General features: G+C 39.5%; 1 protein-coding gene across 1 annotated transcript in view; it reads right to left on the bottom strand.

Moving 5' to 3' along the window:
* The window catches only part of LOC121374056, a 32,912-nt gene extending 8,931 nt beyond the window's left edge, over window positions 1–23,981 (bottom strand). Inside the window, exons 1-2 of the mRNA XM_041500954.1 lie at window positions 23,686–23,981; window positions 7,913–8,033 (exon numbers count right to left, since the gene is read on the bottom strand). Coding sequence (XP_041356888.1) covers window positions 7,913–8,033; window positions 23,686–23,737 — 173 coding nt within the window. The 5' untranslated portion in view covers window positions 23,738–23,981. The remainder of the gene's footprint in view (window positions 1–7,912; window positions 8,034–23,685) is intronic.
* Between the last annotated feature and the right edge of the window lie 2,065 nt (window positions 23,982–26,046).

The raw sequence follows: 26,046 nt of genomic DNA, 5'->3' as shown, positions 1-26,046 counted from the left end.
ACATTAATTAACTCGGGACAGATAATCCGTAATTCCTCGTAGCTCGTTAGTTATTCTCTAACTGTTTACCCTTTCAGCTGACATCAAATTAGTGTAAATGTAATCATTATCTATTGGAATACAGAAACGAATCGCTCTCATCCATACTGGAACATGTGATTGATCGTTATTAAGATAACTCATCCAATCATAGTATATTGTTACACATACGCGCGCCGGAAACAATGTGTCTTAACTGTGATTTAGTCCAGAAAGTATTCGGTTGACCTCGGATAAATTGTAATAGAAGCTTTCACCATTTCTAAAATCGCCAAAATAAACGACAGCCAGGGATAAATTAACATTTTAATAGTCACCTGAGCCGAAGTCTGGTAGGAGTGAACAGTTTACTCGAGTGACCGTTTAGCCCCATAGACCTTTTGTTTTCCTTCCACGCACACTTTTATTCTAAATTTTAATTTTACCTACCTGTGACCTTGGGAGTTAGGGACTCCACGAGTCCCGTGGAGTCCCTAATATTGAACTCTAGTACTCGAGGGTCAAACTCGACCCAGACCCGAGTACCGGACACTTACACTAGATGATAATGAGACTAAGGAATAAAGTAAAATAGCATTAAACATTTAATTCCAGCGCTGAACATGGATGCCAAATCATGCCATTGTATAAACTATGCATTCCACACATTCGACTTGTGTTTACCCTCCATGTCTCATAGCCCTATAATTTAACCGGCAGCAATAATATAATTAAAAGAGAGCGCTCTTCTTTGCACGAGTACTGTGACCGGAGTGTCGCTAGATTCGGCCCGTGCCAGAGTACTCGAGTACTGTGACCGGAGTGTCGCTAGACTCGGCCAGTGCTAGAGTACTCGAGTACTGTGACCGGAGTGTCGCTAGACTCGGCCCGTGCCAGAGTACTCGAGTACTGTGACCGGAGTGTCGCTAGACTCGGACCGTGCCAGAGTACTCGAGTACTGTGACCGGAGTGTCGCTACTCGGACAGTGCCAGACTCGAGTACTGTGACCCCCTAGACTCAGACCGTGCCAGAGTACTCGAGTACTGTGACCGGAGTGTCGCTAGACTCGGCCAGTGCCAGAGTACTCGAGTACTGTGACCGGAGTGTCGCTAGACTCAGACCGTGCCAGAGTACTCGAGTACTGTGACCGGAGTGTCGCTAGACTCGGCCAGTGCCAGAGTACTCGAGTACTGTGACCGGAGTGTCGCTAGACTCGGCCCGTGCCAGAGTACTCGAGTACTGTGACCGGAGTGTCGCTAGACTCGGCCCGTGCCAGAGTACTCGAGTACTGTGACCGGAGTGTCGCTAGACTCGGCCCGTGCCAGAGTACTCGAGTACTGTGACCGGAGTGTCGCTAGACTCGGCCAGTGCCAGAGTACTCGAGTACCCGTGAAGACCCTATTGGGAGCGATGTCGGGGTGTCGTTAAACATTCATTCATTGTCGGTGTACAATGACTGTGCGCTACATTTTGGTGGAGTGTGATCATCTGAAACCGACGAGAAATGATATATTTGGCAACAGAAATGTTTTGGAATCTTTTAAATTCCACCCAGAATTAATTTTTTTAAATTTAAAACACTGATTTCTATACATAATTTTAAAATATACTTTACCTTGATTTATGTATTCTATTATACTTTGTGCACACTGTTTGACTCAGTGTAGCCGTAAAGAGTATAGACGCAAAGAAAATTTAATTATTAACATTTATTTGGTGCCGAAACGGAAAAAGAAAAGAAAGAAATGTTTTCTTTAACGACGCACTCAACACATTTTATTTACGGTTATATGGCGTCAGACATATGGTTAAGGACCACACAGATTTTGAGAGGAAACCCGCTGTCACCACTACATGGGCTACTCTTTCCGATTAGCAGCAAGGGATCTTTTATTTGCGCTTCCCACAGGCAGGATAGCACAAACCATGGCCTTTGTTGAACCAATTATGGATCACTGGTCGGTGCAAGTGGTTTACACCTACCCATTGCACTGTGCCGAAACGGATGCAGACACTGTTTTTATGACGTGTGTGTACATTTATACAGGTATTAGTGCGATTGAAGTGTAAACTCTTCGAAATAGCACCCAACCATGCAAGATTCTGCACGATCAGGAAGAAAGCCTATTACAACTTCTGCTTCTCCAAGAAAGGAGTCTACTAATTATTATTACTGTAGCTTACACAGTAATGAAAAAGAAAGAAAAAAACCCAAAGAAGGAAAAAATTGGTGGGATTGTACAGGCATTTTGTTCACGTTATGCAAAGCTTTCTCTGCAGTATGCTACAAAGATTAAATCAATGCCAAAACATCCTGCACACAATGCGGTGTTTGATAATAAATATATGAAGTTATTTGATGCGAAACCGAATGCGATTCGAACATTTGGTCTTCGCATTAAGCAGTTTTTATCAGTTTCCAACATTGATTTAACAGACATTTTGGAAACGCCTTCATATTTTATTTTGCCACCTTGGTGTATCAAACCACCAAAAATTGTATTCGATCTTGTGCATTTAAAAAAAGATCGCACAGATGCAGTTATTTATAAACAACATTTCATGGAAATCCAAGAGCGGTACTGTGATTACATTCCTGTTTACACAGACGGATCACGGGATGGGAATTCGGTGGCTTGTGCTACAGTGTTTCCATCAGACACAATAATTTCCATGAGATTGCCCGATTCAGCATCAATCTTTACTGCTGAAATTTGGGCAATCATTAAAGCCCTGGAACAGATTAAGGATTCATATGCATCCAAGTATATTATTTTTACAGACTCACTTTCGTGTCTTCAAGCTCTACAGTACATGAAATTGGAGCACCCCTTAGTTGGGATGGTGATACGAAAGTGTCTTTTTATCAATTGCCAATAAAGATGTTATACTGTGTTGGGTACCCAGCCATGTTGGCATTAGGGGTAACGAAAAGGCAGATGTTGCTGCCAAGTCTGCTTTGAACTTGCCCCGTGTCCATGTTGGTGTCCCCTACAGTGATTTTAAATTTCATATTAACCAATATATCTTTTCGACTTGGCAAGATGATTGGGACGATGCGGTTGCGAATAAGCTTCATTCTGTCAAGGCAGTCCTAGGAGAGTGGCAGTCATCCTACAGGCGATGCAGGAAGGATGAAGTAGTCTTATGCCGTGCCCGCATCGGCCATACATATTTGACGCATTCATTTATTTTAAAGAAGGACCCCTCCTCCTCAGTGTGAACACTGTCAGTGTACACTGACTGTGCGGCACATTTTGGTGGAGTGTGATCATCTCAAGCCGACAAGAAATGATATATTTGGCAACAGAAATGTTTTGGAATCGTTTAAATTCCATCCAATGTTAATTGTAAAGTTTTTAAAACACTTTGACTTCTATACAAAAATTTAAGATATACTTAACTTGATTTTATATATTGTATTATACTTTCCCCCCACAGCTCCTTACACTGTGGTTTTACATGAGTCTATATAAATATGTTCATATACTTACCATTTGTGACACCCAATAGCCGATATGTATTTTTGTGCTGGGGTGTCGTTAAACAAACATTCAATCAATCAATCAATCAAATCATGTTTCAACGACTGGAATGCCCAATTCCAAAATTATTAAGGTTAAATTCTACGCACACGTCATAAGGCCTTAAAACGACATAAAATGGGGAATACCCGTACGTCGGTGGACGCATTGGCCCGTTTCTCTTTCCAGCCAGGGACGAGACATAGCTCAGTGATCAAGCGCTCGCTCGATGCGCGGTAGGTCTGTGGGCCAATTGGGCTATTTCACTTTCCAGCCAGTGCACCACGACTGGTATATCAAAGGCCGTGGTATGTACTACCCTATCTGTGGGATGATGCGTATAAAAGACCCTTTGCTGCTAATCGAAAAGAGTAGCCCATGAAGTGGAGATAGCGGGTTTCCTCTCAATATCTGTGTGGTCCTTAACCATATGTCTGACGCCATATAACCGTAAATAAAATGTGTTGAGTGCGTCGTTAAATAAAACATGTCTTTCCTTCCAGCCAGTGCACCATGACTGGCGTGTCAGAATTACCAAATGTTTGACATCCAATAGCCGATTAATAAATCATTGTGCTCTAGTGGTGTCGGTAAACAAAACTAATAGCTTTTTAGCAGCAACTTTAAGGTTTATTTCTTATAAATTGTATTCATTTATGTATTCATTTTACTTATCAAGCTCTAGTTCTTGTATATCAAATTTACCAAATCTTTGACATCCAATAGCCGATGATTAATAAATCAATGTGCTCTAGTGGTTTCGTTTAACAAAACAAACAAACAAACTAGTTCATGTCTATGACAGTGTTGTTAACATGAAATCTATTCTATCCATTATCTTGCATTATCTTACATAAGTGTGGGGTCTTTTAAATGAGATTTTTGACCAAAATGTGTAATCAATAGACCGTTTCGCCTTGGCAAGATGATTACAACTCTCGAGCCGGTTCTGGGAGACTGGCACTCTTTCTACAGGCGGTGTGTAACAGCGGCGATAGAAATAAGCAGACTTGTGTACCAAGTCCACCGCAGACGTACAATTTCTCCACTAGTCCACAGTAAAATTACAATTTCCCACTAGTCCACCGTTAAAATACCAAGGGAGATAGCACCCAGTATGCTTTGGGTATATTGTAGTAGAACATTCTGAAGACAAATCATCACCAAGGAAGATAGGACCCAGTATCGTTTGGGTATACTGTAGTAGATCTTTCAGAATACTAAAATCATCACCAAGGAAGATAGGACCCAGTATCGTTTGGGTATACTGTAGTAGAACATTCAGAAGACTAAAATCATCACCAAGGGAGATAGCACCCAGTATCGTTTGGGTATACTGTACTAAATCACCATGGAAGATAGGACCCAGTATATTTTGGGTATACTGTAGTAGGGTTTGGGTATACTGTAGTAGAACCTTCACCAAAAACGCATTGGTTATACAAACACTACTACTCAAGACGTAGCCCAGTGTATCGATCCTCGTCTTTCCAGCCAGTGCACTACGACTAGCATATCAAAGCCCGTGGTATGCACTATCATGTCTGTGGGATGGTGCATATAAATATACGTTGCTCGTAATGGGAAAATGTAGCGGGTTTCCTCTAAGGCTGTCAACATTACTAAATGTTTGTTAATAAATCGATGTGTTCTAGTGGTGTCGTTGAACAATGTGTTTGGGGTTTTTTGTGTTTTTTTCAAAACAAGAAATATCTTATAATGACAGCAAACTCTGTAATGTAAGCAGGTTGAAATTGGCTACACATAACACTTCTACAAACACTTTTACCTCATAAGTATGCGATTAAAGTGGAAATATAACTGTACACGCATCGGCTGATCCAGAGGTGTTTTATTTTTTATTTATTTATATTATTATACATTAAATAACTGCCCTGAAAACATGTCTGAAATCTTTATTTAAAATGTTTCTGGCGAGCATACCACTGATCTCCCCCCGTCGTCCCCGCTTACAGATTCCGCACCTTTGGCTCATTATTTGCCCTTTTTATAATTTTGTGACTCCCCACCCTTACATAATCCTGGATCCGCCCCTGAAATTCACTAGCGGGGCGTTTGCTTTAAACATGTCAGGAAAATGAAACTAAACTATGCCAAATATAGCAATACTCCCAATAAACCATTAATTAACAGGCGTTGGTCTACAAGTTGCATTGATTAAACGTATCTTAAACCGTTTCCTGTAGAATGCTAATTGCAGCAGCGACCACACATAGCTTGCGAAAGTAGAACGCTCGTATATATCATTATGCTTGGCACACACCTGACGATTGTCGCCAACTCTAGTGGGTGTATACTACCGAATCAAATCTCACGGACGACCATAGTAACATGTGTGGCTAAAACTCCTACCTGCAGCGTACCAATCGACATAAAAACCACGAATATAAATACTACCACCCATTACCCTTAAAGTGAATCAGAAAGAAATTGGGGGTCAAGCTGCTCATTTTAGAAATAACGGGTAGCGTCTATGACTATCCTAGTTCCGCACAAAATGTAAGTACTCTCTTTTTTTTTACAGGTACCCCATACATGTTTCAAGCACAAAGATAATTGACAGTGATACTAGATGAAATAATATTGCATACATTTTTTGCCCAGATGAAACAACCAACACACTCACATTTATCACCAACCACAGGACTTGAGGTGTTAACTTCTCTATCAAAAGTCGAGTGCACCTCGAACTTTGACCTGGCCAAAAGTTATTTGGTTTAGAACTACCTATAGTCGAGTCGCATTTATCATAGTTTGACACCCAATAGCCGATGTATTGTTCGTGCTGGGGTGTCGTTCAACATCTATTCTATTCTATTCTAATCTATTCTATTCTAGAGTCGAGTCTGCAACTGTGCACAGGCACACACCAGCCGATGTGACAGTCTTCTCGGCGTTACGATGGAAGATGACGTCACAAAACTGGAGATTAGACGTGACTGTCGCGTCCTTACCCTGCACACACCTACCGATTAACACTGATGCGTCTTAGGGTTAACTCTGATGCGAGTTGGCGTTAATAGACAGGTGTGTGCCGAGCATTATAGCTACTTTTAACTGGCTCCTGTACCCAATCGATCCAGCCCTCCGAAGGGCTAAAATACGGGGAATCTATGGGAGACCAACAACGACGGCCCCCACTAGGCTAGGTTCCAGCAAGAGCTACATTTCAGCCGACTAAGTCAAATCAACCAATTAAATTAAATTGAATTTCGAAGAACCGTTCCAAATTATTCCAAATCAACATCAGCTCACGAAATTACGCAACCTATTTTATTTTGGACCCAATTCTACGAGACATTTTAAAATGTCAATAGCACCAAGACCATTCCCACCCTCTGCCGACACTGATCGGGTTGCTATCGCTCCCTTGCAAATGCCAGCGCGGGCGATCCGCTCCCCCCACCCCCCAACCCTTTACTGTCGACACCTACGCCCATGATAGGGGTGCACTACAATAGCTTGCTCTGAATGTGGACGTCAAACATTTGGTAATTCTGACACGTAGAAAACTCGCTACATTTTTTTTCTAATGCAGCAAAGGATCTTTTATTTGCTCATTCCCACAGACAGGATAGTACATACCACGTTCTTTAATATATATATACCTGGCTGGAACGAGAAATAGCTCAATGGGCTCATCGACGGGGATCGACCACGCATCAAGCGAGGGCTTTACCACTGGGCTACGTCCTGCCCCTTTTGATAATACAAGGAAGGAAGGAAATGTTTTATTTAACGACGCACTCAACACATTTTATTTACGGTTATATGGCGTCGAACATATGGTTAAAGACCTCACAGATATTGAGGGAGGAAATCCGCTGTCGCCACTTCATGGGCTACTCTTTTCGATTAGCAGCACGGGATCTTTTATATGAACCATACCATAGACAGTATAGCACATACCACGGCCTTTAATATATATACCAGTCGTGATGCACTGGCTGGAACGATAAATAGCCCAATGAGCCCACCGACGGGGATCGATCCCAAACCGACCGCGCATCAAACGAGCTCTTTATATGTAAGGTTTGTTTTGTTTAACGACACCACTAGAGCACATTGATTTATTAATCATCGGCTATTGGATGTCAAACATTTGGTAATTTTGACATACAATCTTAGAAAGGAAACTCGCTACCCTTATTTAGTTATAGCAAGGGATTTTTTATATGCACCATCCCACAGACAGGATAGCACATACCACGACCTTTGATATACCAGCCGAGGTGGGACTGGCTGGAACGAGAAATAGCGAGCGCTTTACCACCGGGCTTCGTGCCGTCCCTCTTGCTGATACAAAGTCACGAATGTATCCAAGAACTGCATGTACTACTAAACTTACGGACATTTGGACATCCGTTGACTTTCCTCTGCCTGGACGAAACTCATCATTTTAGTCATGCAGTGCTGCACGTTCTTAACCATATCGTCCACAGGGCAGACTGCGTGGATGTGGTAGTCTCCTGCAAATAAAACAAAAGTTTTTTTGTTTAACGACACCACTAGAGGAAATTGATTTATTAATAATCGGCTATAGAATGTCAAACACATCGTTCTTTTGACAATCATTGAGGAAGGAAGGAAGGAAATGTGTTATTTAACGACGCACTCAACACATTTTATTTACGGTTATATGGCGTCGGACATATGGTTAACGACCACACAGATATTCAGAGAGGAAACCCGCTGTGGCTACTATAAGCAGCATATAAAAGATCCCTTGCCAGTAATGGAAAATGTAGCGGGTTTCCTATCTAAGACTATATGTCAAAATTACCAAACGTTTAACATCTAATAGCCGATGTGCTCTAGTGGTGTTGTTAAACGAAACAAACAAACTTTAAATAATACTGCGAATTTGAACATGCCATTTTGCATGTAGCGCCATTAGCTTTTTGTAAAGATATATCAATCCGGATATTAATGTTTAAATTTGGACCTCTCATCCCTGGGTTTTTTTTTTAAATAATTAAAAATGAATGAATGAACAAATATTTGATCAATCTGTATTATTGTGCTGTGGTGTGTGAGTGTGGAGAGGGTGTGAAATTAATCCTCTTAAGCTAACGTGTGCTAAAATTAGCGTGTACAATATATATTCTAGATGTGTCTATATACAAGTTTGTTGCCTTAAAAAGCTATGTTGCTTATACTTTGACATCCAGTAGCCGATGATTAATAAATCAATGTTCTCTAGTGGTGTCGTTAAACAAACAAATTTAACTTTATACTTGTTATAATGCATCAAAGGTGTGGACACCCAATAGCCTGGGTGTCGTTAAACATTCATTCATCAATTCATTCCAAGGTGCGGATATAGGTGGGAGTGGGTGGGTAACGGTTATTTTGTTTACCGAGACTACTAGAGCATATTTATTTATTAACGATCGGCTATCGGATGTCAAACACTTGGTACTTTTAACACATAGTCTGAGAGGACAGGGTAGCACATAGATCAGATGCAAATTGAATCAGCTGACCAAAAGTAAGGAGGGGGTGGGGACGGCTCCGTGGGCCTCCACCTGGTTCTGCATTTCATATGCTGCTCCTATTACCCCAATTGTATCTTGACTCGGAAACGCAGGGTGAAGTTCGCGATCACTTGATCGAATAACGGATGTTGTTGGCACTGTTAAAGTAGGGAGAGTTGTTAGTACACACTTGACCAGAACTGCAACTATGTATGTTACAATCAGTGTCTTAAAGTGACGTACCCTAGTTTGTAAACACTACGACGTATTTTTCACCATTAGAGACGTTTTTGATTATTTGAAGTTACTTAGTTACTTGACATTACTTAGATTTTATTGTTTAGAGTATCAATTTCCATACATCTGAAGTGTTTCTGGTCATCCTGGTGTTTCTAATGTCAAACAATTGCATTTTTCATGTTTGAAAACGCGCGTACATCTGAGAGGTAACGGTTATGGAGACAAGTTTTATTTATTATTTAAGGATATTTCCCCGTTTTAACGTCACAGACTCTTTGTTTAATTGTATTAAAATTTCATCCAAATGGGTTATAAGTTTCTAAATTAACTAACCTCAAAGGGACATTCCTGAGTCTGCTGCATTGTAAGATGTTTCCGACTAATAAAATATGTCTACGATTATACTTACATATTAAATATATTTTGTTGTTTAGCATTTCAGTATCTGTATATTCAGCGTGTTTCTGGTCATCTTAATAGTTTTAAGAAGCCCAAACTGGATTTTGTCTTTTAATAATTTCGTACGTACGAAAAAAATATTTTAGGAAATAAAATGAAATTTAACCTAGTACAAATATTAGAACGATCAAAAACGCGTTTAATATACAGCCATTAATGTTGTATGCAGAAAAATATATTTGATATGAATTACAATCGTTAAAAAGTCTCTGTTAGTCGATAACATCTTTAAAATTGCCGCAAACTCGGAAATGTCCCTTTAATGTTGGGATAAAACTAGAATCTACGACTTTAAAGTCAGTCAATTATTTGTAAAATGAATGCAATATTCTGCCAATTTGTAAAGTGACAAATCCATTAAGGCAATTTACACATTGCCTAAATAATCCAGTCACTTTACAAATTGACTGGAAAATCATTCAATTTATTTGACAGATTGACTGAAAATTAGTTTGATGAAAGTTGTATATTTTATCATAATTTTAAACAGAAATAGTTCCCGTTTATGCACACGTTTTAGACTAGCGTTCGTTTGTAGTTTTCTAGTCATTGCACGAGGCGGGATGTAGCCCAGTGGTAAAACTCTCGTTTGATGTGCGTTCGTGGTGGGATCGATCCCCGCTAATGGGCCCATTGGGCTATTTCTCGTTCCAGCCAGTGAACCACAACTGGTATATCAAAGGCTGTGGTGTGTGCTATTGTCCCGGTGGGATGGTGTATATAAAAGATCCCTTTCTGCTAATGAAATTGTAGAGGGTTTCCTCTCTAATACTATATCTTAAAATTACCAAATGATTGACATCCAAAGGCCGATGATTAATAAATAAATAAATGTGTTCTACTGGTGTCGTTAAACAAAACAAACATTAGCTTCGCATTTAAAGGGCGATAGGTACTAGGTTCTCATCTCGGTACCGGTTCCCATCTAGAATGAGTTTTTATCGGCCTTATGACGAATATAAAGTTTTTTTGTTTAACGACACCACTGGAGCACATTAGTTAATCATCGGCTAATGGATGTGAAACATTTGGTAAATCTGACACGTAGTCATCAGAAGAACCCGCCACATTTTCCTAATGCAGCAAGGGATCTTTTATATGAATGGAACCACCTACGGCGAGCACTCAACCGACTGAGCTACATCCCGCCCCTTACCTCATGACGACTAAATCAACCTCTCTCTCTCTCTCTCTCTCTCTCTCTCTCTCTCTCTCTCTCTCTCTGTGTCTGTCTCTTACTATATATAGTGTGTGTTTGCCTTAAAAGGGAACAGGTGAATTAGCGTGTAACTCCGTAATAAATACAGTTAAAATTCATATAAAACATTAATTTTTAAGCCCATTCCGACTCGAATAACATTTTCTTAACAAATTATATACATTAAATTCCATTTTTAATACTGGGTTGAAGAAAAATGGTAGAACAGCAGTACCCAGAGATCAGCGTTTCCGAGTTTTCCCTTCAGGGGCGTGCGCAGGAAATTTTGCAGGGGGGGGGGGGGGTGTCGAGGTGTCTGGCGAAGCCCGACACCGCGAGCACCGCATGCCTGAGCCCGTGGCGTGGGGTCTGGGGGGACCCTCCCTCCGAATTTTTTTTTAAATTGACCCCTTCTAGGGCTATTCTGAGGTGTTTTCTGCTGGCTAGCCGAGCTGCTTTCTGACCTGCTTATTCATTTCCCCACAGTGTGATGATAACATCTCAGTACTTCCATATCCATTCTCAGGAATGTAAAAAAAAATTCGCCTTGAAAATTTCGCCCCCCCACGCACGCGCCTGCCTTTGTTTGTCCAAACGACACCCAGTACCAAACGACATATTCTCCGTCTTTGTATATATTCTGAATATGGGTCGCTATTTTAGACAATTGTGCAACACTGACTAATCCTAAGGTTAATCTCAGTACCAATATAAAAATTCGCAGATTGTTTCTTTGTTGTTTCGTTGTTTGTTTGTTTGTTTTGTTTTGCTTTTCTGTAACCCACTTTTATCTCTGGACAGTAGTGTTATCTAGGCATCTTATGTCGCTTTTACAGAAACACTTACAGATTTAAACATCGGATCGAAATATCTCATTAGTGTTGTTAATTCCACACTTACATAAAGTCATGGGCGACTTAAAATGTTAGAAATGACATTCATATTTATTGCTCGCATCATTGAATTGCGATTAACTTTGGTAAAATTTCCTTGGTGGGAAAGGGGACCCGCTGCACTGGCAGGTGCAAAGGGAGCACCAGCAGCCCGACCATGGTCAGTACAGCGCAACGTTATAATAGTATAGGCCCTACTTGGTTACCATCGTTACCATTATTATTATTGTGATTGCACACCACCATCCACCTTCTTTAACATGTATTGCACAGAGCAGTCCGGCGTGTTTCATTTGTAATTGTAAGTTCCTCTAAATTGGGTTTCTTAAAGGAACATTCCTGAGTTTGCTGCAGTTTTTAAGATGTTATCGACTAACATAGACTTTTTAACGATTGTAATTACATATCAAATATATTTTTCTGCATAATATATTAGTGGTTGTATATTAAACGTGTTTCTGATCGTTCTAATATTTGTACTGGGTTAAATTTCGTTTTATTTCCGAAAATATTATTTTTCGTACGTACGAAATTATTTGAAGACGAAATCCAGTTTGGGCTTCTTACAAATACTAAGACGACCAAAAACACATTGAATATACAGACACTGATATTCTAAACAAGAAAATACGTTAAATATGTAAGTTTAATCGTAGAAACATTTTACAATGCAGCAAACTCAGGAATGTCCCTTTAAATACATGAGACATCCGCAGACAGCAAGCGGTCGAATCCGTCAATAATGATTTCGAATTGCTTTCGATTTTGTAATCTACGGTTTTCGGTTCAGTTCGTAGGTGTTAAGTCTGATCGAGTTTATTTACAATGCCTAAAATGCATAAACATTTGAATGTAAATGCATGATTTACGTTATTATAGTCACAAATACGGACGGATACTAGCATCGTAGGAAATGGGATCCGACAATCGGATGTAGTGTTCACGTAAATAAATCAGGGGCGTCGGAAGCGACGGCCACTTTTGGGGCCAGGAACGTTTTTTTCTCTTCCTATGACACTCGCATAGTATAGATCTCATCATAAACATTGCTTTCATGGCCGTATCAACTTTTAATTGCTTCCATCGCTCCTGTAAATACAATACACTACGCCTAAGGTATGTCAATAGGGTCCCATTTCACTAATCATCGTAAGTTTACGTCTACGTCTACTAGTTATACACCGGTCATATGTTTACATGTGTTTGGCATCTATTTCACACTGAAAATTATATCATTACGGAAAATTTTAAGAACAAAATAAATTGAAATATGTGTATTTCAAACTATATTAACTGTAGGCCTACTGTTAGCAGTAATAAGAAGTTTGGTTTAGTCGTAGATTTACGTTTACTTGCAAAAACTAGGCATACGATATTTTTTTTAATTGGGTCCTGGGGGCAATGTCACAAAACATGGTAAGTTTACGCCTGCGTCTAGTAGGTACACCGGTCATACGTTTAAAGGGACATTCCTGAGTTTGCTGTAATTTTAAAGATATTATCGACTTACAGAGACTTTGTGACGACTGTAATTGCATATCAAATATATTTTTCTGCATAAAATATTAGTGGCTGTATATTAAACGTTTTTCTGATCGTTCTAATATTTGTACTAGGTTAAATTTCATTTTATTTCATAAAAAATATTTTTTCGTACGTACGAAATTATTTAAAGACAAAATCCAGTTTGGGCTTCTTACAAATATTAAGACGACCAAAAACATATTGAATATACAGACACTGATATTCTAACCAAGAAAATATATTTAGTATGTAAGTTTAATCGTAGAAATTTATTATTACATGTAGTTGGAAACATCTTACAATGTAGAAAGCTCAGAAATGTCCCTTTAAGCCATGTCTCCATGTGCGCGTATGCGTATGCGTGAACGTGTGCGTACGCGTATGCGTAATGACTGTCTCCATGTGTGCGTAAAAGACAGCTATGTTTGTGTGAGAAATCGAAACAATCGTGGAATCACCTGCCAAGTCTGCTTATTAATTAATTTATGTCAGTACTGGTATAACCTACACCGATTTTAAACATAACATTAAACAATATTGGCAACATGAGCCATCGCTGGTAGGTACATGGTTCGCAGCTCGGTATCGGCTCCCACCCAGAGCGAGTTTTAACGACTCAGTGGGTAGGTGTAAGACCACTACAATATCTTCTCTCTCACTAACAACTAACCCACTGTCCTGGGCAAACAGCCCAGATAGCTGAGGTGTGTACCCAGGACAGCGTGCTTGAACCTTATTAGAATATGCACGAAAATAAGTCAAATTGAAATGGAACCAATTTCATTTCTGCGAAGCCAGTCCTGGGAGAGTGGCAGTCGTCCCATAGGCGGTGCACGAAGGATGACGTTGTCTTGTGTTGTGCTCGCATCGGTTATACACATTTGACACATTCAATTATTCTAAAGAAGGATCCTCCACCTCATCGTTAGATCTGTCAGTGTATTCTGACGGTTTACCATTATTTGGTGGAGTGCAATCAATCTTGAGCAAACAAGAAAACATATATTTGGTATGAGAAATGTGATGGAATCGTTTTCCAATCCATCCTGAAATTTCTCCGAGATTTTTGCACTGGGTGTCGTTAAACATTCAATTCATTCTCCAAGGATTTTATTCTAAATTATAATTTTACCTAATTACGATATTTGTAAAAAAAAAATTGCACACTCTTTACACTGTGTGTTAATTTGACATTTATCATAGATTTATTTATATATTTACATTTAACACACAATAGCCGATGTATATCGTGCAGGGGTGTCGTTAAACAATTAATTATTATAGGATATTAAACGAGCTTCCATTTCATATCATGTTTATGTCCCGAGTGAAATAATGTTCAGTTGCCACAAGCTTTAGCGACTGACAATGAAAATTATTTCACGTCGGGCATAAACATAATATGCAATGGTAGCGAGTTTAATATCCCTATTTATTACCCACAATCGATCTTAATTTATATGGCTGAACTCGTTTAGTTGATGTTCTTGTAAGGTTGCAGGGCGCCAACAGATAACGTCAACACTGATATGTACAAAGATATTTGTAACCGTATGGGTAATAAAATTCAATTGTGCCTGTATTTGGACATGTGAACACATTCATTGCAATTTTTGCCTGAGCCGTAGGCGTGTGTATATGCGCATTCGTGCAAACAATGAAAAGTTATAAAGTTTCTTTTGTTTAACGACACGACTAGAGCACATTGATTTATTACTCATCGGATAATGGATGTCACACATTTCGTAATTCTGACACGTAGCCATCAGAAGAAAGCAGCAAGGGATGTTTTATATGCACTTTCTCACAGACAGGAAAAGGAAACCACATACCACGGTCTTTGACCAGTTGTAGTGCATTGGTTGGAACAAGAAAAACACTAAACAGTTGAATGGATCCACCGCGGTGGTTTGATCCTGCGACAAAAACACCCCAAGCGAGCACTGAACCGACAAAGCTAAATCTCATCCATCTAGAAAGGAACGGAACACCATGCCAGAAATTAAAGGGACATTCCTGAGTTTGCTGCATTGTAAGAAATTTACATATTAAATATATTTTCTTGTTTAGAATATCAGTGTCTGTATATTCAATGTGTTTCTCGTCATCTTAATATTTGTAAGAAGACCAAACTGGATTTCCTCTTCAAATAATTTCATTTTAGGAAATAAAAGCAATTTTAACCTAATAAAAATATTAGAACGATCAGAAACATGTTTAATATACAGCTGCTAATATTTTATGCAGAAAATATATTTGATATGTAATTACAATCGGTAAAAAGTCTCTGTTAGTCGATAACATCTCAAAAATTGCAGCAAACTCAGGAATGTCCCTTTAAGCTATGTATTCGAATCTCGGTCATGGGAAAGTGCGTATGAAGGTCCCTTGGTGCTGATGGAAACATGTAGATGGTTCCTCTGAAGTATACGTATCAGATATACCAAATGTTTGACATATAATAGTCGATGATTAATTAATAACGTGCTCCATAAACAGACCAGTGTGGCTTTTATATGCGTAATGGTGGATGGCTGACATTAAGTGAGCTACACACGCTAAACATTAAGTCGGGTGATTGCCCGCGTTCTTTGACAATCGTTTTACATCACATTGTATTCCCCCAAACGAGATTTTCAAAAATAATAATTCATATTTATTATTAGACGCATTCCATAAAATTTTAAAACGATTATCTCTAATTTCAAAGATGAAACGGAATATAGGATTAAAGTGAAAAGAGCTGAGGGTAAGCTAAAAGCCGTAAAACGTTTTAGATAGACATAGACATATTAAAAAAATAGATGAGGTGTAATGCTAGTGTATTAAAGGTACTGTCACGAGTCTGCTGTATTGTTAGATCAGGGGTCGAAATTTGCTCAAATTTTATGCCGCATTTTTGATCTGCCAAGCAAGTCTTCCGGCCCGAATGAAAATCAGCGGGACCAAACATGAATATAAACATAAAATATTGCCGGTCCGACAGGTAAAACAAATATGTCGACCAACAAAAAACTGGTCTGGACGGTTGTATTTCGAACCCTGAAGAGATTTTCGACAAATTCAATTTTGTAACGACCAGCATTTTATATTAAATATATTTTTTGTTTAGAATATCAGTGTCTGTATATTCAATGAGCTTGTGGTTGTCCTAATAAACTTTTTAAATACCCAAAATTGGATTTGGTAAGACAATAATTCCATACGTACGAACAAATATGTAGGCCTATTATAAAATAAAACGAAGTTTGACCCAGTCCTAGTTCAAACACTAGGACTATCGGAAACACATTTAATACACAGCCACTAATATGCTTTGCCTAAAAAAATTATTTAGTATGTAACTAATGTCGTTAAAATGTATTCAGTATGTAACTAATGTCGTTAAAATGTATTCAGTATGTAACTAATGTCGTTAAAATGTATTTAGTATGTAACTAATGTCGTTAAAATGTATCGGGGACGGGGAGTACATGTAGCTCAGTTGTATAGCGCTCACTTGATGCGCGGTCGGTCTAGGATCGATCCCAGTCGGTGGGCCCATTGGGTTATTTCTCGTTCCAGTCAGTGCACCACGACTGGTATATCAAAGGCTGCGGGATGGTGCATATGAAAGAGCCATTACTAGTAATGAAAATTGTAGCAGGTTTCCTCTCTAAGATTATATGTCAAAATTACCAAATGTTCGACATCCAACAGCCGATGATTAATTAATCAATGTGCTCTAGTGATGTCGTTAAACAAAATAAAACTTAAATTAAAACTAACAGCGAATTTGCATGGCTTTTTGCTCCAAAAACTGAGAAAATCTGTATTGAAGGAAATGTTTTATTTAACGACACACTCGACACATTTTATTTACGGTTATCTAGGGTTAGACGTATGGTTAAAGACCACACAGCTATTGAGAGAACAAACCCGCTGTCGCCACTTCATGGGCTACTCTTTTTGATTAGCAGCAAGGTGTCTTTTATATGCACCATCCCACAGACAGGATAGTACATACCACTCCGCGTAGCGTGTCATACAAAAGTGTGGACATCGTTTTTTTCGGTTCATACTTGCATGGACCAAAAAATAATTGCGGTCAAATCTTATAATTACATTTATATGCATACTTTAACAATACATAACTGAATTTATTTTGTTTAGCTTTAAATACGCCTGTAGTATTGCTAGTGTAAACTTCATTGATACTTATGTCGCGTAAGAATGACAACGTTCATTCACTATTATTTAAGAATTGAACGTTATAGTTTTGACGTTCATGCGATGATAAATACCAAAACCGTTTTACACACTGTATGAAATTGTTTCAGTTCATCGAGATATGAACGAACAAATTTAAGCACCTCTGGACCAATCAGATTGCCGTAAAGTGCATAGACGCAAAGAAAATTCAACTATTTGAATCAGTGCCCGTGCTTATAAAACTTAAAGTCTAGACTTTAATAAAGTCCAGACTTTAACGTAATGCTATTTGAATGGCGTTGCCATGACGTTAAAGTTTGGACTTTATTAAATTCTAGACTTTAAGGTTTATAAGCACAGGGCCTAATGATATTTTGTAAATGACGTAATTTTGATAAGTCACGTCATTTCCTCTAACTGCTGTGCATTTTTACGGATCATGTAGTTTATATAAGTGAATGAAGGGAACGTATCTAACATTTATGCTATCGGTGGAACCGTTTAATTTTCGCCAACAGCTGTAGAACATCGCTTACAAGTAAGTTACAGGCGTGAAGTTTCTTACATGATTTCTTTGGCCACCGACCGAGTCTCATGTCATTATTAGGAAGAGGTTGGTTTTTTTTGTTTTTTTTTTAAATCAATGCGTATAGATCTGCATGTCTACTCTGCTATAGCAGTTTCCATTAATTTATCGTATACATTTTGTATTGCTTTTGTAGTTTTCACGTGTGTTTTCTTCAAAATATCTAAATATGGTTGCCTGAATAATCCGGCTTGTTGCACAAAAGTAGTGCGAGTCAGTGGGGGGTGGGGGGGGGGGGGGGGGGGGTAGGCCTGACTTAAAATGTTTTCAGTTCATCGAGATATGGACGAAAAAAGTAAGCACCACTGGACCAATCAGATTGCCGTAAAGTGTATAGACGCAAAGAAAAATTAAATTATTGTCATTTATTTGGTGTTATTATTTCATATTTTAATACCAAGAACGTAGACTATGTCATTTATTTGGCGTTGTTAGTTCATAGTTTTAATACCAAGAACGTAGACTGTGTTATTTATTTGACGCTATTAGTTCATATTTTTAATACCAAGAACGTAGACTGTGTTATTTATTTGGAGTTGTCAGTTCATATTTTTAATAGCAAGAACGTAGACTGTCTCATTTATTAGACGTTATTAGTTCATGTTTTAAGTACCAAGAATGTAGACTATATATTTTGTTTTAGTACTTGGCTATACAGGAGGGAACGATTGTGAAATTCCCAGCCATTCGCGCTCGCTTGATGGAAACGGACTAATGAATATAAATAGAACGTATTAGTTCGCGTTTGATGTCTTTTGCAGAAAAAGCAGACGACCAATATTAGTATGCCATGTTTTCATAATTCAGTTGAAACAACAGACATATCAAACAAACATTGCGCAAGCTGTCACCTTTGGGACAGTACTGGTTTGATTATTGTCCTGGCCTGGTTCTTATAAAACGTTTAGAGTTTGGACTCGAGACTCTAATAAAGTCTGAGACAGTAACGTCATGGCAACGCCATACAAACTGCATGCGTGTGACATCATTTGACATTGAGTCTGGAGTTTAAAAGTTTTATAAGCACGGCCCAGGGCCCGTGTTTATAAAACTTAAAGTCTAGACTTTAATAAGGTCCAGACTTTAGCGTAATGCTATTTGAATGGCGTTGCCATGACGTTAAAGTCTGGACTTTAAGGTTTATAAGCACGGGGCCAGGTTCAGTGTTTATTCCACAGGAGCATATGTTAGCCGAGTGGCGGGGTGCCCGCCTGAGATGCGAAGAGACAAAGGCGTAAGAAGCGGGTTTGGATAGATCTGAAGACGATGCACGTCTCCACCCCCACCCACCCTACATCCCAGTAGACATTAATATATAGACCACTCCTCTCCAGTTGCTGGCATCTTTCCAAAGACTCTAGGGGCGGGACATAGCCCAATGGTACAGCGCACGCCTGATGCGCGGCCAGTCTGGGATCAATCCCCGCCGGTGGGCCCATTGGGCTATTTCTTATTCCAGCCAGTGCATCACGACTGGTATATCAAAGGTAGTGGTATGCATTATCCTGTGTGGGATGGTACATATAAAACAATCCCTTGTTAATAATGGAAACAAATGTAGTGGGTTTCTTCTCTAAGACTATATGTCAAAATTACCAAATGTTTGACATCCAATAAGCGATGATTAATACATCAATGTGCTGTAGTGGTGTCGTTAAACAAAACAAACAGTCCATGACTATTACCATCGATGAACTCTGGTTTCTTCGCGTATCTTTCAGTGTCCTCAAATAATACATCGAAAACCGTGGCATGTACTGCTTTGTGTACAGGAACATTCATATAAAAGATCCCTAGAAGCTTTTACAATAGCCTGTGTCGGCAACAACGGGGGTGCTTTATTTGTTTCTAGACCAACAATGGTCGCAATAACCACATGCTAGACACCAAAACCATGGGCGTCATTTGGTGGGGGACATGCCCCCCCCCACACTTTTAGCAGTGGGGGGGACAACATCTGATGTCTCTCCCCCCCCCCCCCCCCCCCAATTTTACAATGACTCGATGGAAAGTTTGGAAACTATGTGAATGTAAATTGCAGTATATATTTCAGAAAAATATTCAGTGTACATGGTGGTGCACTACTCTAAATAATATTCTCAGACAGCCACAATGACCTTCATTTTCGGTGGGGGGGGGGGGGGGGGCACGCCTAGGACGTTCGCGATTAGTCGCACGAAATATTGTTAGAACCCAACTGTCCCCCCCCCCCCCCCCCCACACTTTTTCCTTGCAAATGACGCCCATGACCAAAACTGCTGTTGTTTAAAATATACTAGGGTTTCCTTAAACATATATTGCTGATCTTTTCCCTTTTCCGCTTCCACCCAACGTCGTGCATTCGCGACAGTTTCTATTATTGTGGACATTGACATAACCCGCAAATCATTTTGTAAGTGGTCTATTTAAATTAATTTACTTTGTTAATGACGGAGCTACGCGGGCGAAGGAACGAAACGGACTAATCCTATTTGCAGGTGGTATTACTGGGGGATTTGAAGAATGGTAAACGATTGGAGATAGCCTGACTAGAGACGAAATTGTCGGATCAATACGGACCTCATGTAAACGCCAGTAACCATCTTTATCGAGATGAATTGTCGGCCAATTACTGCACCCGTTGAGTTGCCACTGAAAATAAGAATATCGATCGTCGCTGTTGTTACACCACTTGCGGGCTTAGTGCTGAAATCGGATCATTTGGATGGTTTTCGAAACCCAATATATGAATGACGATTGCATGTAGCATGACCTTGTTAAAATCCATGCGACAGAAGTGCTGGTGTAGACTGGTAGGCCTACTGGCCTTCCATACTCTGAATTATTATACAATACCCTCCCCATTACCAGTTAAAGGGCTAATTTAAACTACCCCCCCCCCCCCCCCCGGTCCATTTGCTGGCATCATTAGACGTCTAAGGACTCGTGAGCCGAATTTACGAACCCTGGTTTTGTTTTGTGTTTTTGTTAATCGCAGGTGTTTAAAGAAAAACAACCTTTCTAAATTCGGCTCAATCGTCGTTTAGATAATGGAAAGAAATATAACGGCATACTGGACATTTATATTATGTGAGGCATTGCACGTACAATATTCCAAAGCGCACTAACTTGCAATTTTAGTTATATACAGGGGAATCATTAATCCACCAACATCCAGCCGACTGATATATAAAAAATTTCTCGCTAAAAAGCAGTAAATTCATTTCACAATGAGTCTTCAAGTAATGAAACAAACTAGGGTAGACCTTGCTGTACATGAGAGGGCGTATCGTAAAAAAACAACTTACAATGCCAGTATTCCGGCGTATCGTAAAAAAACAACTTACAATACCAGTATTCCAGAGTGCACTAACTTGTATTGTATTCCTCCATGGCCCCCACCCTCCCAAAAATAACAAATACATTATATTCATACATTAAACACTGGACACTGAAGTTTGGGAGAGGGGATAAAACTCCAACCCCCTAGAGCAGCGCCTGACAGCTGTACTGACATAACATGCTTACTATAGACCTCAAATCAAGCTAAGTGAAAATGAAACCTTGAACAAGCCAGTGGCGTAGCGAGGGGGAGGGGGTACCCCCAAAAATCAAACCTTTTATTTACACTATTAAATTTTATAAAATCATACATACATAGTGTGGGTCCCCCTCCCACAATAGTGGCTTGCCCCTCCTACATGCATAGTGTTGGTCCCCCCTCCCCCAATAGTGGGTTGCCCCTCCTACATACATAGTGTGGGTCCCCCTCCCCCAATTGTGGGTTGCCCCTCCTACATACATAGTGTGGGTCCTCCTCCCCCAATCTAAAATCCTGGCTACGTTTTATTGCCTGTATCAAGCACAGCAGTCACACTACACTGGTCACGCGTTCTGAGTAAAATAAAATGTTACAACCCTCAACTATCTGACGCTGAAAATCAATTGTATTAAATAAGCAGGCCGCTGCACTGCACGCCTAGGTTGCTTGTGACGTCGTATTGGCAAAGACATTGATTACATGTAAAACTAGACACAGCTTACTAATTTGATCATAGACACATATTCTGTTCAGACATGTCAACGTATGTTTTTTCTGTCAGCCATTTATTGACTTACTTCCTTGCAGCCTTGCAAAGGAAAGGACAGTTTAAAGTTTGATACGTTTACCGACACCGCTGGAGCATATTAATCATATAGTCTTAGTAGCAAGGGCTCTTTTATATGCACCATCCAACAGACAGGACAGCACATACCACGGCCTTTGGTATACGAGTAGTGTTGTACTGGCTGGAACAAAGGAAGTACATTACATTTTAAACTAATGCTATTTAGTATCTAGCATGATTATTTGGACACATGGTTGAGAAAGAACGGAAACCCGCAGTCAGAAGAAAGCTATTGTTAAAGAAAAGGCTGCAAGTGAATTTGTTTTTGGTATTAATTATCATTGACACTCATTACGAACTACACAATGTAATCACTCTCATTCTGTCCCTGTTATATACACTGTACTTCTGTTGGAGATGTTTATACATGTCCTGCGTTTATTAAGAATACGCAGTTTAATAAGGAATATTACTTAACCGTTACGTGACCATTACAACAGACGGGACATGCCCACCACGGCCTTTGATGTATTATCGGTCATGGTTCACTGGCTGGGGCGAAGAAATAAACATTAATTGAGGGCTATCGATCATAGACACATCGTGCTTCCAGCGAGTGTTCTACCATCGAGTTACACCCCGTCCCACTGCACTTCGTTTTGACCGGCTCTGATTCACACACTATATTATCTAGTGGGTTATCTTCCCATCCCATCATGTGATTAGCAAAAGCGGCGGGTGGTGGGGACATTATAATATATATATATATATATATATATATATATATATATATATATATATATATATATATATATATATATTATAACTTCGCTTCTCTATTGTAGGTATCTTCCGACGCCTGTGACAGACTAACATTATTAGGATACCCAAACAATTATAAAACTGGATATAAAGTAAAGTTTGTTTTATTTAACGACGCCGCTAGAGCACATTGATTTTTTATCTTATCATCGGCTATTGGACGTCAAACATATGGTCATTCTGACACTGTTTTTAGAGGAAACCCGCTGTCGCCACATAGGCTACTCTTTTTACGACAGGCAGCAAGGGATCTTTTATTTGCGCTTCCCACAGGCAGGATAGCACAAACCATGGCCTTTGTTGAACCAGTTATGGATCTCTGGTCGGTGCAAGTGGTTTACACCTACCCATTGAGCCTTGCGGAGCACTCACTCAGGGTTTGGAGTCGGTATCTCGATTAAAAATCCCATGCCTCGACTGGGATCCGAACCCAGTACCTACCAACCTGTAGACCGATGGCCTGCCACGACGCCACCGAGGCCGGTAAAACTGGATATATGCGATGGCGATGAAAAAAGAAAGAATGAATGAAAGTTTAAGGACACCCTAGAGAAAATAAAGAGAGACAGTCAGTCGGTAAGTTCTGCGCAAGGAAATCGCACACGTGTCAATGTTAAATGTTACTAATTCCTTCAACACTTACCTACAATTCCGACGAAAACGAAAAACACAATAACCTTCATTCCTCTGAACATTCGAACGAAACGATAACCGAGTGAGTGTGCGAGTGTGTAAGGAAGCAGACGCCTGGACCAAAAGACTCCCGAGGCACACCCTTCCTTCGTCTTAATCTGCTGCAGTTCAGAGGCGAATAAAACCAGCCAGCGTCCCGGAGATTTATATCAGATTTAACCAATCATACTCGCAGATTGTTTTTCCTTATGACGGTAGCAGCGTTTGGATATTTCGGCTATGGCACGCGGGACCCCGGCACTATTGACTGCGAGTTCCGATGATCAATGGAAATGGTGCGTGTACAGAAATAGCCTCCCTTCATAGATTTGATCCGCACTGGTTTTCTATCAGCATCTCGGTGTTAGGAGCAGTCGAGACTGCTTCGCTCAAAGCACCAGTGGTAATTTGATCGCAGCTTGATTGCAAGAAGTGGTTATATCTCTAGTCTATAAATTTGTGTTCTTTATCGGCGCAGGACATTTATAGACTGTCGAACACAAGTATATAACACACACACACACACACACACAGAGAGAGAGAGAGAGAGAGAGAGGAGAGGTGGGAAAAGGGAGCGAATAGTCTATAAATTGAATTTTAGAGAGAGAGAGAGAGAGAGAGAGAGAGAGAGAGAGAGAGAGAGAGAGGTGGGAAAAGGGAGCGAATAGTTCATAAATTGAATTTTTTTATCACGCAGAACATTTATAACCATCTGGAACACAAGTATTATATAACAGAGAGGGGGAGGAGGGAGAGAGATACAGGAAGGAAATGTTTTATTAACGATGCATTCAACACATTTTATTTACGGTTATATGGCGTCGGACATAGGGTTAAGGACCACACATATATTGAGAAAGGAAACCCGCTGTCGCCACTTCATGGGCTACTCTTTTCGATTAGGGGGCGGGACGTAGCCCAGTGGTAATACGTTCGCTTGATGCGCGGTCGGTCTGGGATCGATCCCCGTCGTTGGGCCCATTGGGATATTTCTCGCTCCAGCCAGCCTGGTATATCAAAGGCCGTGGTATATGTTATCCTGTCTGTGGGATGGTGCATATAAAAGATCCCTTGCTGCTAATCGAAAAGAGTAGCCCATGAAGTGACTGCTGCACTTTTAAAATGTTATCGACCAACAAAGACTTTTAACGATTGTAATTACATATCTAATATATTTTTCTGTATAAAATGTCAGTGGCTGTATATTAAACATGTTTCCAATCGTTCTAATGTTGTACTATGTTAAATTTCATTTTTTTTTTTTTTTTTTTTTTTTTTCGTACGTACGAAATTATATGAAGACAAAATCCAGTTTAGGCTTCTTACAAATATTAAGACGAGAAGAAATACATTGAATGTACAGACACTGGTATTCTAAACCCAAAAAATATATTTAATTTGTAAGTTTAATCGTAGAAATATTTTATTAGTCGGAAACATCTTACAATGCAGCAAACTCAGGAATGCCCCTTTAACGTATGTCCGACGCCTTATAACCGTAAATAAAATGTGTTGAGTGCGTGGTTAAATAAAACATTTCCTTTTCGATTAGCAGCAAGGGATCGTTTATATGCACCATCCCACACAGGGTAGTACATACCACGGCCTTTGATATAGAGTGTTAGAGAGTGAGTGAGAGACAGAGAGAGAGAGAGAGATTTGGGATCAGTTTTTCATTTAATTTCATTTACAATTACAGGCGATGATGTGTGGCTTAAAATCGGAACATTGAGAACCCAGTACAATAGAGGACTTAGGCAGTTCAGAAGACGATGACTTCTGGTCAAGACACCGACTTGCTGAAAAAGAGCAGCTGGCAGTTTTTCGAGGCACTAAATGTATTTCTAAAGCCTTTTGTTAATTTGAAGAGTGGATCAAGTAATCTTATAAGATCAATGGATTTATTACAAATAATAAAACTACAACTTTAAAAAGCAATTTGAAACTTCCACATGTTTATTATTAGAAGATTTAATAAATAAATAAATAAATAAATAGAAACAGCCGCAAACCATTTACACTAATGAGGCCATTTGATTTCAACCATATCACTTAAAGGGACATTCCTGAGTTTGCAGCAATTTTTTAGGATGTTGTCGACTAACAAGACTTTTTAACGATTGTAATTACATATCAAATATATTGTTCTGCATAAAATATTAGTTGCTGTATACTGAACGTGTTTCTTGTCGTTCTAATATGTGTACTAGGTTAAATTTCATTATATTTTCTAAAATAAATTTGTTTCGTACGTACGAAATTATTTGAAGACAAAATCCAGTTTGGTCTTTTTAAAAGTTGCAGCAAACTCGGGAATGTCCCTTTAATATGT

Source organism: Gigantopelta aegis, chromosome 1 (assembly GCF_016097555.1).
Source record: "Gigantopelta aegis isolate Gae_Host chromosome 1, Gae_host_genome, whole genome shotgun sequence".
NCBI lineage: Eukaryota > Metazoa > Mollusca > Gastropoda > Neomphalida > Peltospiridae > Gigantopelta > Gigantopelta aegis.
The sequence above is the reverse complement of the archived record's forward strand: the minus strand, read 5'-3'. Positions and strand labels throughout refer to the sequence as shown.